General features: G+C 47.6%; 1 protein-coding gene across 2 annotated transcripts in view; it reads right to left on the minus strand.

Annotated features, from left to right (window-relative positions):
• Nucleotides 1-688: 688 nt before the first annotated feature.
• BMPER (BMP binding endothelial regulator) overlaps nt 689-13906 on the minus strand; it is a 239872-nt gene continuing 226654 nt past the window's right edge. For both annotated transcript variants that reach the window (XM_066353770.1, XM_066353769.1), the window contains 2 exons: nt 8492-8622; nt 689-1172 (listed from right to left, as the gene is read on the minus strand). In XM_066353770.1, the coding sequence (XP_066209867.1) occupies nt 991-1172; nt 8492-8622 (313 nt within the window). In that variant the 3' untranslated portion in view covers nt 689-990. The remainder of the gene's footprint in view (nt 1173-8491; nt 8623-13906) is intronic.

Below are 13906 nucleotides of genomic sequence, written 5' to 3' on the forward strand. Positions count from 1 at the left end.
GGAATCTTCTAGAAACAATGAAAGGTTTTCATTTTAGAAACAGAACAGTCACAACATGTAGATGGCTTACATCGACTCATCGGATTTACCCATCCTAAATTGCTCTGAGATTCAGAAAAATGGCTATTTTTTTTTTTTTTTTCAGATGTTGTGCAACAGTTTCTCCAAATATCCGCTCAGGCTCAATAAAACTAACACGTCAGCCAGACACTCCTGAATCTCAGCGGGTGACAGGTAAGTGGCCATGTCTATCACACACACATACATAATTAGGAGAGGCGAGGACTCTACAGAGATGGCGAGAAGACATTTGATTCTTTGGTTATGCTCTAGTAACAGCCATATATTTCTTGGCAACCAGCCAATCAGTTCGAGAAATAATATCAGGCCCCGTAAAGTCTAACCCGCTGGGCTGGGCTCCTCATGCACCATTAGAGCCTGTCACCAATCACCGGCCATCTCTCCACGTCCCCCCCTTTCTTTGGAATCATGACATGGCCCTCGATAAACCTGACCTTCTCCAGAGAAACACGTTTCTCACTCAACTGCAAATCCCGATGCAAAGCTCCAGTTAATGCAGGCAGGCAATTTAGGTTTTATTATTATTATTATTATTATTATTATTATTATTAGAAAATTTTCTTTAAAATGACAGCTGAATATGATGTGAGAGCCATCCAATGTGTCTGCATGCTGCTTTATTAAATTAAAAAACACCCGGTTCATTTATACAATGTCTCCAACGGCTTACAGACTAGGATTCTAGAAACCATACATGTCTTATAGCAAAAAATATACATATAATAATCCACCTGTAGTTTATATAAATGATGCAGTGTTTCTGAATATATCTCTGTATCTCTATATGTACACATATATACTCTGTGTGTGCCGGCAGAGTCGGCACCCGGAGACTGTAGTCCTTCCTTGGCTCTTCCGCTTCGGTGTCAAGGACACCAGGTTTCAAAGTCTGAAGCTGCTGAACCAAGGTCACCGCTGAGGACACAGGACTGGCTTGATGCACCGTCCCCTGTGAAGGACCAGGTTCGCCGGGCAGTGGCACCCCGCCACGCACGGCTTGTTGCACGGACCGATCTCGTTCCAGTTGTCGCAGGTCTTCACGCACCCTGGGCCGCAGGTGTCGTACACAGCGCCGTGCTTACACTGGGTGGCTGGAAGAAAGGAGGGGACGAAGGTGAGAGGCGGAGATGCGGCCTCAGGGACTCACCCGCGCTGGGTGCCGCTGTGCAGGCTCACGCCGCTCACTGCATCAGTCCGTTCCCTTCTGCATTTTAACAAAGGAGTAACCAACACCCGCCATTCCTCACATACCCTGGGCATCACTGGCACCTAAAAAAAAAAACCCTCAAAGGACCACCTGCTGGGTCAGTAAACTTCAAAATAAAATACAATGAAAGCTTTCCAGTCTCAGATAAGACAAACTACATATTAGTAAAGCTACATGAAAATCTTTAATAAGGTTATTTAGTTATTGATAATAGTGTGAAAAAATGAACTCCGGGGCCCTTCAGGCAATTGGGCCGTGATGAATGCAAACATTTTGTGCAACCACACCAATATTCAAATCTGCACGGTTGCACGGACAGGGAAAAACCTACCAAGGATATTGGAAATGTGTTACATATTGTAATCATATTTTCATTATGTGAAATATGAAATTAATCAACGTAGAGGCAAGTAAGTGTAAGAGTAAAACCAAATACACCAGATAGGGAGTTCATATTCAAAATTTATAAAGAACTTAAACAACTCAACACCAAACAAACAAACAAACAAAAACCCATACAAAAACAAACAAGCCAATTAAAAAATGGGCAAAGGACCTAAATAGGTGCTCCTCCAAAGAGGACATGCCGAAGGCCAGGAGACATATGAGAGGACGCTCAACATCACTAATCATCAAAGAAATGCAAATTACAATCACCACAGTGAGCTACCACCTCACACCTGTCAGAAGGGCTGTCATCAACACGTCAACAAACGAGTGTTGGCAAGGACGTGGAGCAAAGAAACGGGAACTTCGTGTCCCGTTGCTGGCAACGCCATGAGGACAGCCACTGCGGGAAACAGGGTGGAGATTCCTTAAACAAGTATAAATGGGATTATCGTAGGACCCAGCAAGTCCACATTCTGAATACACATTCCCCTCGTCTCTGTCAGACTTACTCCTCCTTCCTTTGACCTCCAAACTTCACAGGGGAGTCTGCGGTCATTTTATCCGGTTCCTCTGCCAGCAGTCGACACTGGTGACCCGTCTTCCTCAACTACTGCTTTCCGAAACCGGTTCCCACCGCTGAGCTCCCCCGGTTCTCGGGCTAACGCCTGCTGATCACCTTTCTCTCTAGAGCTTCTTTGACTTATTCCCTGGCCAATTCCTCCGAGACTCACGGTCCTGTCTTCTCTCTCTCTCTCCCCTCTCACCACAGTTAAGAGAGCTCTGAAATATTAATATATTCTCATCAGTTCTGATGCTCTTCACAAGCACGTCGTTCTCCAAGCTGCGATGCCGTGTGACCTCCTTCAGGCGGCTCCCTTCCCCCCTCTGCCTTCCACAGCATTTTCACACCATGGCTCTTCTCTTGTTTCAATCCCACAATTATAGTTGAAACTGTAGTTCTTAATCAGAGACATCCAGAGCGTCCCCTGAGTATCTTTTAGAAAGATATAAAGGGTGGACAAAAGTAGGTTTACAGTTGTGAGTACGCAAAATAGAGTTTATCCGTGTACTATTATTTACTAATCATTGTATTACTTTCCAATCAAACAACTGTAAACCTAATTTTGCCCCATATTCCTAAGCCTCATTCCCTAAAGGTTTTTTGCTGTGAGTTTGCAGGCAACACCCAGGCAGCTCTAGATATAAAAATTCCGAGGACCGCTCTGACAAGTCTCCCTGGTCAAGGACAGTGAACCGCAGAGACCTGGGCTTTTGCGGGTCAGAACCCATGACCCAAAGTTCTGGCGCGGGGCCGAGCACTGAGGGGCAGCCCGGCAAACACTAGTGCCTATTGGACGATGACTTAACCCTAACGGCGGCCGGCCGGTCCCCCAGCCCCCCGGTCCCCACTGTGGCTTCCCCGCAGCGGGCTCTCTGCTCGTTTTCCACTGTGCACTTCCGGGACGTCTCAGCTCACTTTGCCCTCGGACACCTGGGTCCCCCTCGCCTCTCACCAAGACGCCTCCACTGTGAGAACTCAGTGGACTTCCGCCTTCCTCTGTGTTCTTTCCTCTCCTCTCACTATAGACACCGACCCTCCCACGGACTCCCTGACCTCTCCTTTTTCTTTTTTTTTTTTTTTTTTAAGATTTTATTTCTTGCTTTTACAGGTAGGAGGGGGTGGGAAACGAAATGTATCACCTAATAGTTGCTCCACTTTAGTTGTTCATGGCTTGCTGGTTGTATGTGCTTTGATTGAGCAAGCGCAGGGTTTCGAACCAGTGACCTCAGCATTCCGGGTCAACGCTCTATCCACTGTGCCACCACAGGCTGACCTCTCATTCTGGCTCTACCATTTAACTTACTAACGCTCTCCTGTGACATCTTACCTTTGACTACTGAACACCGATACTTCCCTCCCAATCTACAGGTAAGAATAGAATGTAGGAAACGAAGAACAAAAAGATGTCTTCCGTCAGATCATTATCATCTCCAGTGCAATTCACACTAAGTCAATAAACATCTAGGAAGTGTCTTCTGTGTAGTATCTAAGCATCTTCTTAGGCCAGGGAATCAAACGTCAATCGTGTCTTTTCTGACCTCCAGTTACCGGAGTCTGGGCTGACAACCACAAAGTGGAAGGTGACATGTGACCAGGTTCTTAATAAAATGCAGGATGTGCCACAGGAGCAAGGGACAGGGGAAGAGAGAGAGGCGTCAGCTCAGCTCAACGTTCAGGGGGTTGGAGTCAAGGAAGACCAGAGAATGGATCCCACTTAAGTCTTCACAGGTGAGTAGACAGACCATGGCGGGAGTTTCCCAGGCGGAGGGAGCAGAGGGAGCAGAGGCAGGGGTGGGGCAAGGACGTGGTGCCCCGGCTCGGTCAGGGCGGGCTCTGTGGCTGGAGCGGAGGAGGTGTGAACTCGGAGGAGGGAGAGGAGACCGAGGCAGAGGAGGAGGCAGGGGCTGCCGCCTGGGCACGGGGGTGTCTCAGGGGAGATTTCACTGGGGGTGATAAAATTGAACGTGCTTTCAATTTTTTTTTTTTTTTGTATTTTTCTGAAGCTGGAAACGGGGAGGCAGTCGACAGACTCCCGCATGCGCCTGACCGGGATCCACCCGGCACACCCACCAGGGGACGATGCTCTGCCCATCTGGGGTGTCACTCTGTCGCTACCAGAGCCACTCTAGCGCCTGGGGCAGAGGCCAAGGAGCCATCCCCAGCGCCCGGGCCATCTTTTGCTGCAATGGAGCCTCGCTGCGGGAGGGGAAGAGAGAGACAGAGAGGAAGGAGAGGGGGAGGGGTGGAGAAGCAGATGGGCGCTTCTCCTGTGTGCCCTGGCTGGGAATCGAACCCGGGACTTCTGCACGCCAGACCGACGCTCTACCACTGAGCCAACCGGCCAGGGTATGTGCCTTCAATTTGACGCAACTTTTAGAGGATCCTAGGGGGAGTTAGTGGTGACATGGACCTGGTTTGCCCTTCTGTGAATCCAATTTTTTCCCTAAACTTACAAAAGGCAAATGATAATTTTTAAGACAGGAATGTGATCCAATTTGGACATACACATTTAAAAAGAATTCATTTGGTTTAATATTAGGAAAAAAAAAAAAAACCCAAGAAACACCCAAAGCACAGTTAGAGTTGGCCGATATTTCTCCTCAAAGGGGCACACAACCAGTTACTGTGTAATGTACACAAGTATCATTGCGTGTCACCTTATGTGGCAGCCCACACAAGCACTCTGTGTTGGCTTTATCAGTAAGTGCAATTAGTATGTCTGTGTGCCCCCTGTAACTCAGCTGTCTCCATGCCCTGCTACGGGGTGCTGACGGTCACAGCGACTTTATTTCCTAAACTTTCACAAGGAGGCATCCAGCCAGCCGAGGAAAAGCTCCGTGAGTATAAGACGGACACAGAGAGGCTAGAACCTCCTGGAGTGTTTCGATAAAACAAGACGAAACGGCTCACAGAACCCAGCAGGCACCTGAGGTGCTGCAGAAACACACAGACCACTTTGCATACCCCAGCGCCTTCCCCACTAGTAAAATTAACACTGCAATTGCAGTGATAATGAGGGTCGGCCGTGGCAGGTGGCAGAAAGTCTGCTAGGAGGGCCAAGTAGGATGCAGGAGCAAGGTTGTAACAACGTTACGGACTCAGAAGGCACCAAGTAACAACTATCGAGGCTAAGGAAAAAACAAATAGGAACTGGAAATATCTACATAATAAATATTGGGATAAGTTAGTTGATGATTGTATAAATGTACAAATAAACGCACATTCATATGGAAATATATTTTTTGCCCACAATGCTCTGTGTTCTCCTAATGATCAAGAACAGAGGCTTCTCAGCAAATTGGCGTGGGCTCAATTCCCAACTTTCTTCTTTTCTAGATCTGAGACTTTTAGAAAATTATTTAAATAATCTAAGCTTCAATGTATCCTTACCAGTAAAGCGTGGGTAATAGAATGTTACCGAATAGATTACAATGTGGATTTAAACTGATAAAATGTAATAACCATACTAATGTAGCCTTCCGGGCAAGGAGGTGCTGAGAAAATGGTAACTATGAATATAAATTGTCATTCTTAGCCTGTTATAGAACTGGCACACTGTATTGTATTTGGTCATTCATATGCTAAACTGGAGGTCCGCTAGTCCTTCCTCCCACTGCCGGCGGGTGTATACTTCTGTGCTGGTGGTCACTTTATTGTCAAAACCTGTCTGCACGGGGGAGTCCCTCGTTAATTCCGAGTTTCGAGCCTGGCTGGCTTCTTATTTGTTCAACCTCCCAGCTTTTTACTCTGGAACATTTCTCTTCTTCAGGAGCTAAGAATGAGACAAGGGTATTCTTATAGTCTTCAGAATTCCGATGACTCAGAAATGAATCTGCAGAGAGATACAGCCAATCTGTGTAAATTTTTCATGCACTAGCTGTGAACCTGCAGAAGATCATAGTGTGTGAGCGTGTGTGTGTGTGTGTGTGTGTGTGTGTGTGTGTGTGAAAATCTCCCCTACAACCACACACATTGATGGAGTTATACTTCACTCAGATGGGTCCATAATTGTAAGGCATAAATGGAACCTTTCAGGCGCCATATTCCGTTTCCATTAGGAAAAGTAATTTTAGCTCCTGAGATTCGCCCTGGCAATCAGGATGCTAACATGAAATGTGCAGTCTTCAAATTCGATGTGTGCGCTGAAGTGGTGCTAAATATAGCTCGGGGCCAGGAAGGGGTCACAGATTCTGTATCTAATACAATTTCTGCGGCAGCGCCACCACAGCTAATAAAATTAACGAAGTTCTGCTGAGCCTGCCTTGACACCAGGGCAGGTGGATCGGGCTTGACTCCGTATATTTTATTCATTTTCCGGTTGATTTGAGAGAAGAAGGACTCAAAATAGAGAAGAAGGACTGTTGGGAGACGAGCTGAAGGGACCTGCTCCCTAAACACCCTGCACTGGCGCTTTAGGGAGGAGGTAAACCGTCCATCTCTCCCTCGGGAGCCTCTGCACACCTTCCCGGGAGCTATTTTTATCGGCTCAATAGGCCTCGGAGATGCGGGCAGCACTGATGGAGAGGCGCTCGCTGCGGAAAGGGAACTCTGACAGAGAGACTGGGCTGGGTTTGCAGAGGAGAGAGCAAATCCTAACGGGAAGACAGAGGAGATCAAAGGGCCCTGGTGCTTCCCAAGGACACAGCCTCCGCCTGCATCCAGGGCAGCTGTGAGGAAGCTTCAGAAACCCCCAAACGCCCGACTGCCTGCTCCCCCAGAGCCACCTGGGCACGCCCTCAAGTGAACTCAGTGGTCTCCACTCTGGCTGCGGGTCAGGACCCCCTGAGGGCTTTAAAAGACACACAAGGCTACTTAGAGCAGGATTCCAGGGCACGGAGCCCAGGCATTAGCTTCTGGGTTTTTTGGTTGTTTGGTTTTTTTTTTTAAGCTCCCAAAGTGACTCCAATGTCCAGGGAAACTGAGACCCACTGGTCAAAGTAAACAAGATGCCCACACACTGACAACACAGCTTCCAGACACTTCTGCTGGACCCCTCCTCCAGCCAGATGAGCACCCCTGTCCTCCACCCACAGAGACGATCAGCTAGCAAGGCCGTGCACCACCGTCTTCCTCAGTGTCCGAGCTGCGGTTCGGAGCCCCAGGGTGACGCTGCGAACTCCAGTCTCCTTCATTCCAGGCAAACCTGGTCCTTTCCAGAAAAACATGTGCTAACCCTTGAAGGAAGTCACACATATTCAGTCACCTCATCTCCAAATCTAAATAGCAGCAGCTGCTGCCACAGACTGAGCACCTGAGTTAGACACACTCTTCTAGAAATTTCACGTACCCATCACTAACGCTTATACCTCCGCATAGTAGACCTTAGTGTAAAATTCCAAACTGTCTCCAGACGGTCTCGTTCTCCCCCACACGGGGCCTCTGTCTTAACCCGAGCCACCAGCATCATCGTCACCACAACGGACGAAACAGCCCACGCCCTCTCCATTTGCTTTCTGTAGCTTTCCTCTCTGTCTCTTCTTCATCACACCGACATGCTGAGCGAGGACTTAGTATGGCGTTACTAGTGTTGTCTGTCTCTCCCGCTGCACCGCCAGAAACTCAATGTCAGGGGGACAGAGTCATCCAAGTCACCAATGTACCCACCGTCACGCTTGGCTTGAGAGAAAAAGCTTTAGCATGATGCCCAGTACTGGGCCACTCTGTAGGCGGTATTTCTTAGATGAACAGATGTCCATTTCAAAGATCTCAAATAAGCTAATTAGCTTGCCTGAGATCAAATTGCTATAACAACTATTAGAGAACTCTATCTCAAAAGGAAAAAAACACAAAACATTCTGCTACGTTTTGTATTACAATCTCTGTCTCTAAAAACAAAACAAAACAAAACAAAAAACAACAAAACCCACAACAAACCCATACTTATCCTGTAGACCTTAAATGGCTGGAATGGTCCTGACCCTCCTCCATCCCACACAGACCCTAAGCCACAGCCGTGACTTCCTCTGCTAAGCACACCCAGCTGGTAGCTCAAGGCTGGGAGGATTTTGTGACAGTGGAAATCCTTAAATCATTCAAATGTGCTTGTCACAAAGCATTTCTCTTACGTGCTTCCTATCCTGCCCCCAGCGGGAAACCTCTGTGTTTTATCAAGTGGGAAGCCCTTTGGCCAAGGAGGGATGTGGCCGTTCACGTCAGCAAGTGTCTTCCGCTGCTGTCGTGGGCGCTGTCGGGGGCGCTGTCGTGGGCGTTGCCGGGAACTTCTGGTGGCGGCACCCACCGCGGCCTCTCACCTGCGCAGCTCTGCTGAGGCTCCCAGTGGACGCCGACGCCCTCTCTCTGGCACGCCCGGGTGTACGCCAGGAAGGACTCGCAGTAACAGTTTTTATGGACTGGGCATTCACACATGTCTGTCACGCAGGACCTACGGGAACCAACGGAAAGAAGGAAACATTTAAAAACAGCAGACACCCTACATGTGACTTGCAGCAAGGGGTGAGTAGGTGAACGGGGATCCTTGACCGGCTGGTCAAGGTCACTGTTTTAGGTTGGAAACTTAAAAATGGTGTGAAAATTCTGCAGGGAACCGCGGCAGACTACCTCTGAGCAACATGCTTTGACGCTCCCTTCCTTCAAGAGCAGGACTGTCCAGTGTAACTTCTGCAGTGACCGACACGTCCTGTACTCTCCACTGTCCGCAGTCAGCAGCCGCTGTCCCTATCTGATGACTGAGCACTAGGAGTCTATCTACGGTGACTGAGGACCCACATGTTTTACTTTATTTGATTTTTTTTTGTTTGACATCATTTTCTTTATATTCATGATATAGAAATCAAGTATTTATATATACTTGCCCTGTGCAGACGATCTCCAGCTAAGAAATTTCATCTCGACTGTACTTGATTTCATTTTAATTAACTTAGATGCAAACAGCCACGTGCGCCTAGTGTTGTCATGTTGGAAACGCAGCTCTTAGAACACAGCCACCTTTGAAGGTGCTGTCCCTCTGACACAGGGACAGTAGCTCTGACACAGGGGCAGTAGCTCTGACACAGGGACAGTAGCTCTGACACCACAGCAGTGGTGGTGACCAAGGGGAAGCACAAAAACCTCATGGTGATCTCTTCAACCTCAGCCTTTTCAGAAACACTAATGCCTTTTTTTTTTTTTTAATGTAGCATGACAAATTCCATGCAGAGCAAAATTTTCAGGCCCCTCATTGGACTAAAGGATAAAAGAGGGCTGGACCAAGGTGTCCTTAGCTCAACTCTGAACTGGGGAATGACCTGCCAGGACATGGGGAAAACGGGGATGTTTTTAGAAGCAAACTAACAAAATTTGAAACTTGAAACAGGCCAACCTCAAGGACACGAGAACGACCTTGCATTGGTACGTTTAATAGTACAGTTTGCAAAGTGCAGTCCTCACTTCAGGGGGAATAGGACATTGGATAGTCTCTGTCTGATAAACAAAGAGGTCATTTTATAAATAAATAGACGCATCCAAAGTCACATAAATAAAGGGCAAAAGAGTGAATTAAATTATATCTCCTAACTCTGAGACTAGCGCTTTTCTTTTTTTTTTTTAACATCTTACCATGCCACTGTTCTCCTCTTCACCTTCCAGCAAGGCCACTGCCTAACAATTTGGACTTGACATTTATTCAAGAGGCTCCCAAGGTCAACAATATTCAACTTACCCTTCCTTTGTCAAAGTCTTTCTCAGCAAAAGTCCTTCCTTAACAGAACGTCACTCAAGCTGACAAAAACTACAGAGGATCTTGAAAAGGGATCAGGGCACAGTCATCCAATGTTACTAGGTCACCGTTTTCTCTTGGTGGGGCATGTCTGTGCACCTGATCAGAGAGAGCCACCAGCCAGCTCTGTGCAGAAGCCGGCACACCTCCTGCTCTGAGCGAGAATGAACGGCAGAAACCACACTGAAAGGTCCACAGATTCACCGTGGACCCACAAAGTGATCGCAGCCCCAGCGCTCGAGGTCAGAGCCATGGGGAACATGAACAAACAGACAAGAGAGGAACAAATCTGAAACCCAGAGAGCCTCCCCCACTTCACCAAGTGAGAGCTCATTCGATGACAGATGCTTAAGACACAACAATCACGACAGAAACATCGCTGCCCTCCCACCCTATAATCACCAAAGCTGCATTTCTTTAATAGCTTCTCTCCAGAGCATCACAGAAATCCTGCAAAATCACGTTCATTGGCAATCCTTTTTGGTATAAGACTTAGCGTGCTATGTCTTTAAATTCGTGTGGAGCCCCAGACTTCCAAGAACAGCCAAATAAACTCGGCCCTTTCCACAGTCTGAGTAGGAGCCGGCCTCGCCACCATTCCGTTTGTTGTCTCAATTGTCATTTCAAACTAACCCACACCCGTCAGGACAAGCTCAGACTTCACAGTGCCACCTGCGGCTGCCCCAGGATCGCTTGTCTAATCCCATTTCTACTTCGCTTCCCAGGAGACACGCGTCACCTACCCCCTTCCCGGGCCGACAGGGTGTGCGGATCTCTTCCCTTTGACCACAAACCCTTGAGACGACATGAATGGAAAGGCACCGAGTGGGCCTGGAGAAATGGCAGTCTTTTATGGAAATGAGCCCGTCTTGACAGGAGGACATGCTGCCTCTGATTTGAAAACACAGCTACCATGACTGCTCACAAAAATGAGGGGGTCAGGGGCCCATGCAGCTATCCCAGTCCTTTCAGCTTTTCTATATAGTGCCTTTTCCCCAATAAAATAAAAGGTGGTTTTGCATCTCATTTGCATAATCAAACAACTTTCTTTGACATGTCTGGTTGCTTTTCTGATGTTCTTGTTTAATAAAAAATATCAAATGCTTCTTTTTTTTTTTTTCCAAAGCGAGAAGTAGGGGGAGGCAGACAGACAGATTCCCGCATGCACCTGACCAGAATCCACCTGACGTGCCCACCAGGGGGCGATGCTCTGCCCATCTGGGGCGTTGCTCTGCTTCAACCGGAGCCACTCTAGCACCTGAGGCGAAGGCCATGGAGCCGCCCTCAGCACCCGGGCCAACTTTGCTCCAATGGAGCCTTGGCTGCGAGAGGGGAAGAGAGAGAGACAGAGAGGAAGGAGAGGGGGAAGGGTGGAGAAGCAGATGGGCGCTTCTCCTGTGTGCCCTGGCCGGGAATCAAACCTGGGACTTCCACACGCTGGGCCGATGCTTTACCACTGAGCCAACTGGCCAGGGCCTAATTCTTTTTTTATTTTTATTGCTTCATATTCATTTTGAAATATCCCCTAATTTTTGTGAGCAGTATAGAAAAGCGTGTGGACGGTGAACAAGTAAAATGGAATCCGTCTGAGTGAAAGTCTTGTTGGTGAATGTCTTTCTCTTTGTTTCTACTGGTTGTCTTAGGAAGCTAATAATACAATTTAAAACAGATTATGGACAGTTAAATCCAATTCATCGAGAGTGTCGAGTGAAGGTGTTTTCGGCACATATTTAACAATCACTTGGTACACCCCCCACCCCACCGGACTGCCTGCATCCTCAGCCACAATCAGTAACTTATCTACCCCGGAACACTGAGAAGATCGGAGCTGATCTGATGACTCGGCACTCGTGAGACATGACATCTGAGATGAACCCGCTTGTCAAAGCCAGCCCTTTGCTTGAAATATTTCTCATTGTTTTGAAGGCTTGAAAGATGTATTTTGTCACAAAAGTTCAAACTACAAGATGTCATTTTTCACTTGTCAAGTTGATGATTCTTACACAAAACTTTGCCCAGGGATCGGGAGGGAATGCAGAATAAATGGCCCAAATGGTGCTGGCAGACGGGCAAAACGGTCAGTTCTTACGTCCAGCGTCCTGCTGTCGTCAACCTTTACACGGCTATCCCGTTCGTCCCACACAGCCGGGGAGAGGGGCGGGGTCTCACTGTGGGCCCGGTTGACGGACAGGGAAACTGAAGCCGGAGAGGTTGACCCCTTGGCCAAGGTCACAGGGCTGACGGCAGAGTGCAACACCAGGATTGTAACTGGTCTTTCTGATCTCAGCACCCACGCTCATAACAAATACATTAGAAGGCCTTGCTAGGGAGCAACATTTATAAAAGGCCCTGAGAAAGGTTTTCATCCTCTGATTGTGAAATGACACCTATAGAAACAGTAATAGATACGGACAAGAACTTGAAGTGCAGGGGTTTTCATCAGATGCTATTTAAAATGAAAAACAAAAACAAAACAAAACAAACAAAACAGAAACCTAAATTGCCTACCATGGGGGTCTAGTTAAATAAATTTAGGTGACTGCTACAATGAACAATGAAATATTCTACAGATATTACAGTGATGTCTTGGAAACGTATTTTAAAATATGAGGAAACATTCAGGAAATCTTAATTGAAAAAGAAAGCAAAACTGTGTTTCAATATTGTGTGGTCGGCCATAGCAAACAAGAATCACTGAACACAGATTTGCCCAAACGTTCATAACAGACAAGTCTAAGTGGTGGCAGGGTGGGGGGGAGGGTGCTGTGGTTCTTTCATTCCCTCCTGGTCTGTATTTTCTACACTGAACACATAGCACTTTTCTAACAACATAAATCACAGTGCAGTGTTGAAGCAGCGACTATAAGAACACAGCACGTATTAAAAATCACATCAGAATTCAGGACCAGGAGTGAGAAATAATGGACTAAAGATGGGAGAAAATGAGAATTTCCCCTAATTTTGCAGTTTGTACGTCTGAGTAAATATTTCATCAGCTGAAATCTCCCCAGCCTGTGTATCAGAGGCCTCCGGACATGGGCTACGATTCGGTGTGGTATCCCCAGACCTCGCCTCCCCGGTGCCCCGATGCTGTGAACTTGACATTGATGGACGGAACGGGTAGTGGAATACTTACACATGCTTCTGCTGGTTACAGAAATTTACTAAGAGAAAAGAAACATCTCCAAATGTACTTCAAATTTCAGAAGGAGGTGAAACTATTATTGTTTAAATGTTCGATTTCTGTTTATCGCACTTAATAACGCAGTATGAGGAAGAAGACCTAACTGACGGCTCAGTGGAGTTGAATTTTTATATGTTAACGGAAGGCCGTTGTCCTTCCTCGAGCCGAATGCACCAATACTGTGCATTTATATTCCTTTTACAGCATAAGTGGCAGAGTTTTATCACTCTTGGTAGTTACTGGGCTGGGTGGCTTGGGTTTCTGTGCTTCCGTGGGATTATTCTATCAAGGACGTCCTGCTTTGATGGCGAACTCTCTGTCAGGAAACACGGCTGCTCACCGCTCCAGTGGGAAAACATAGGTTGCCCTGCTTTGGGCCTTTCTGGGAAAGCTCTCTGGGTAAGGGGGCCCTGCCCAGGTGACCCCTCTACAGCACTCTCTCCGTCCTCGCTGGCTATAATTACTGCGTCTAGAAACGACTTTCTGGCTTACCTCCCCTGCTCCCAGCATCTGTCCCGACAGCACAGAGGGGCAGGCTGGACTCTCGTTCTGCGGGACTCTGGGCAGATGTACGGAAAGTGGGTGCCAAGAGTGAGAGGAGGGTCCCAGAGAGGCCCTGTGGTGCCACCATGGCTACACACTGTCACACACCAACCGCCTCCCTTCTCTAATTATTTATGTGTGTGTGTCTCGTGTCACATACAAGGCCTATCCTCATAGCAGCCAGCGTGACTCTGGTATCAGAACTGACCTGTGGTCAGGCTGCTC

Source organism: Saccopteryx leptura, chromosome 12 (assembly GCF_036850995.1).
Source record: "Saccopteryx leptura isolate mSacLep1 chromosome 12, mSacLep1_pri_phased_curated, whole genome shotgun sequence".
Classification (NCBI taxonomy): Eukaryota; Metazoa; Chordata; class Mammalia; order Chiroptera; family Emballonuridae; genus Saccopteryx; species Saccopteryx leptura.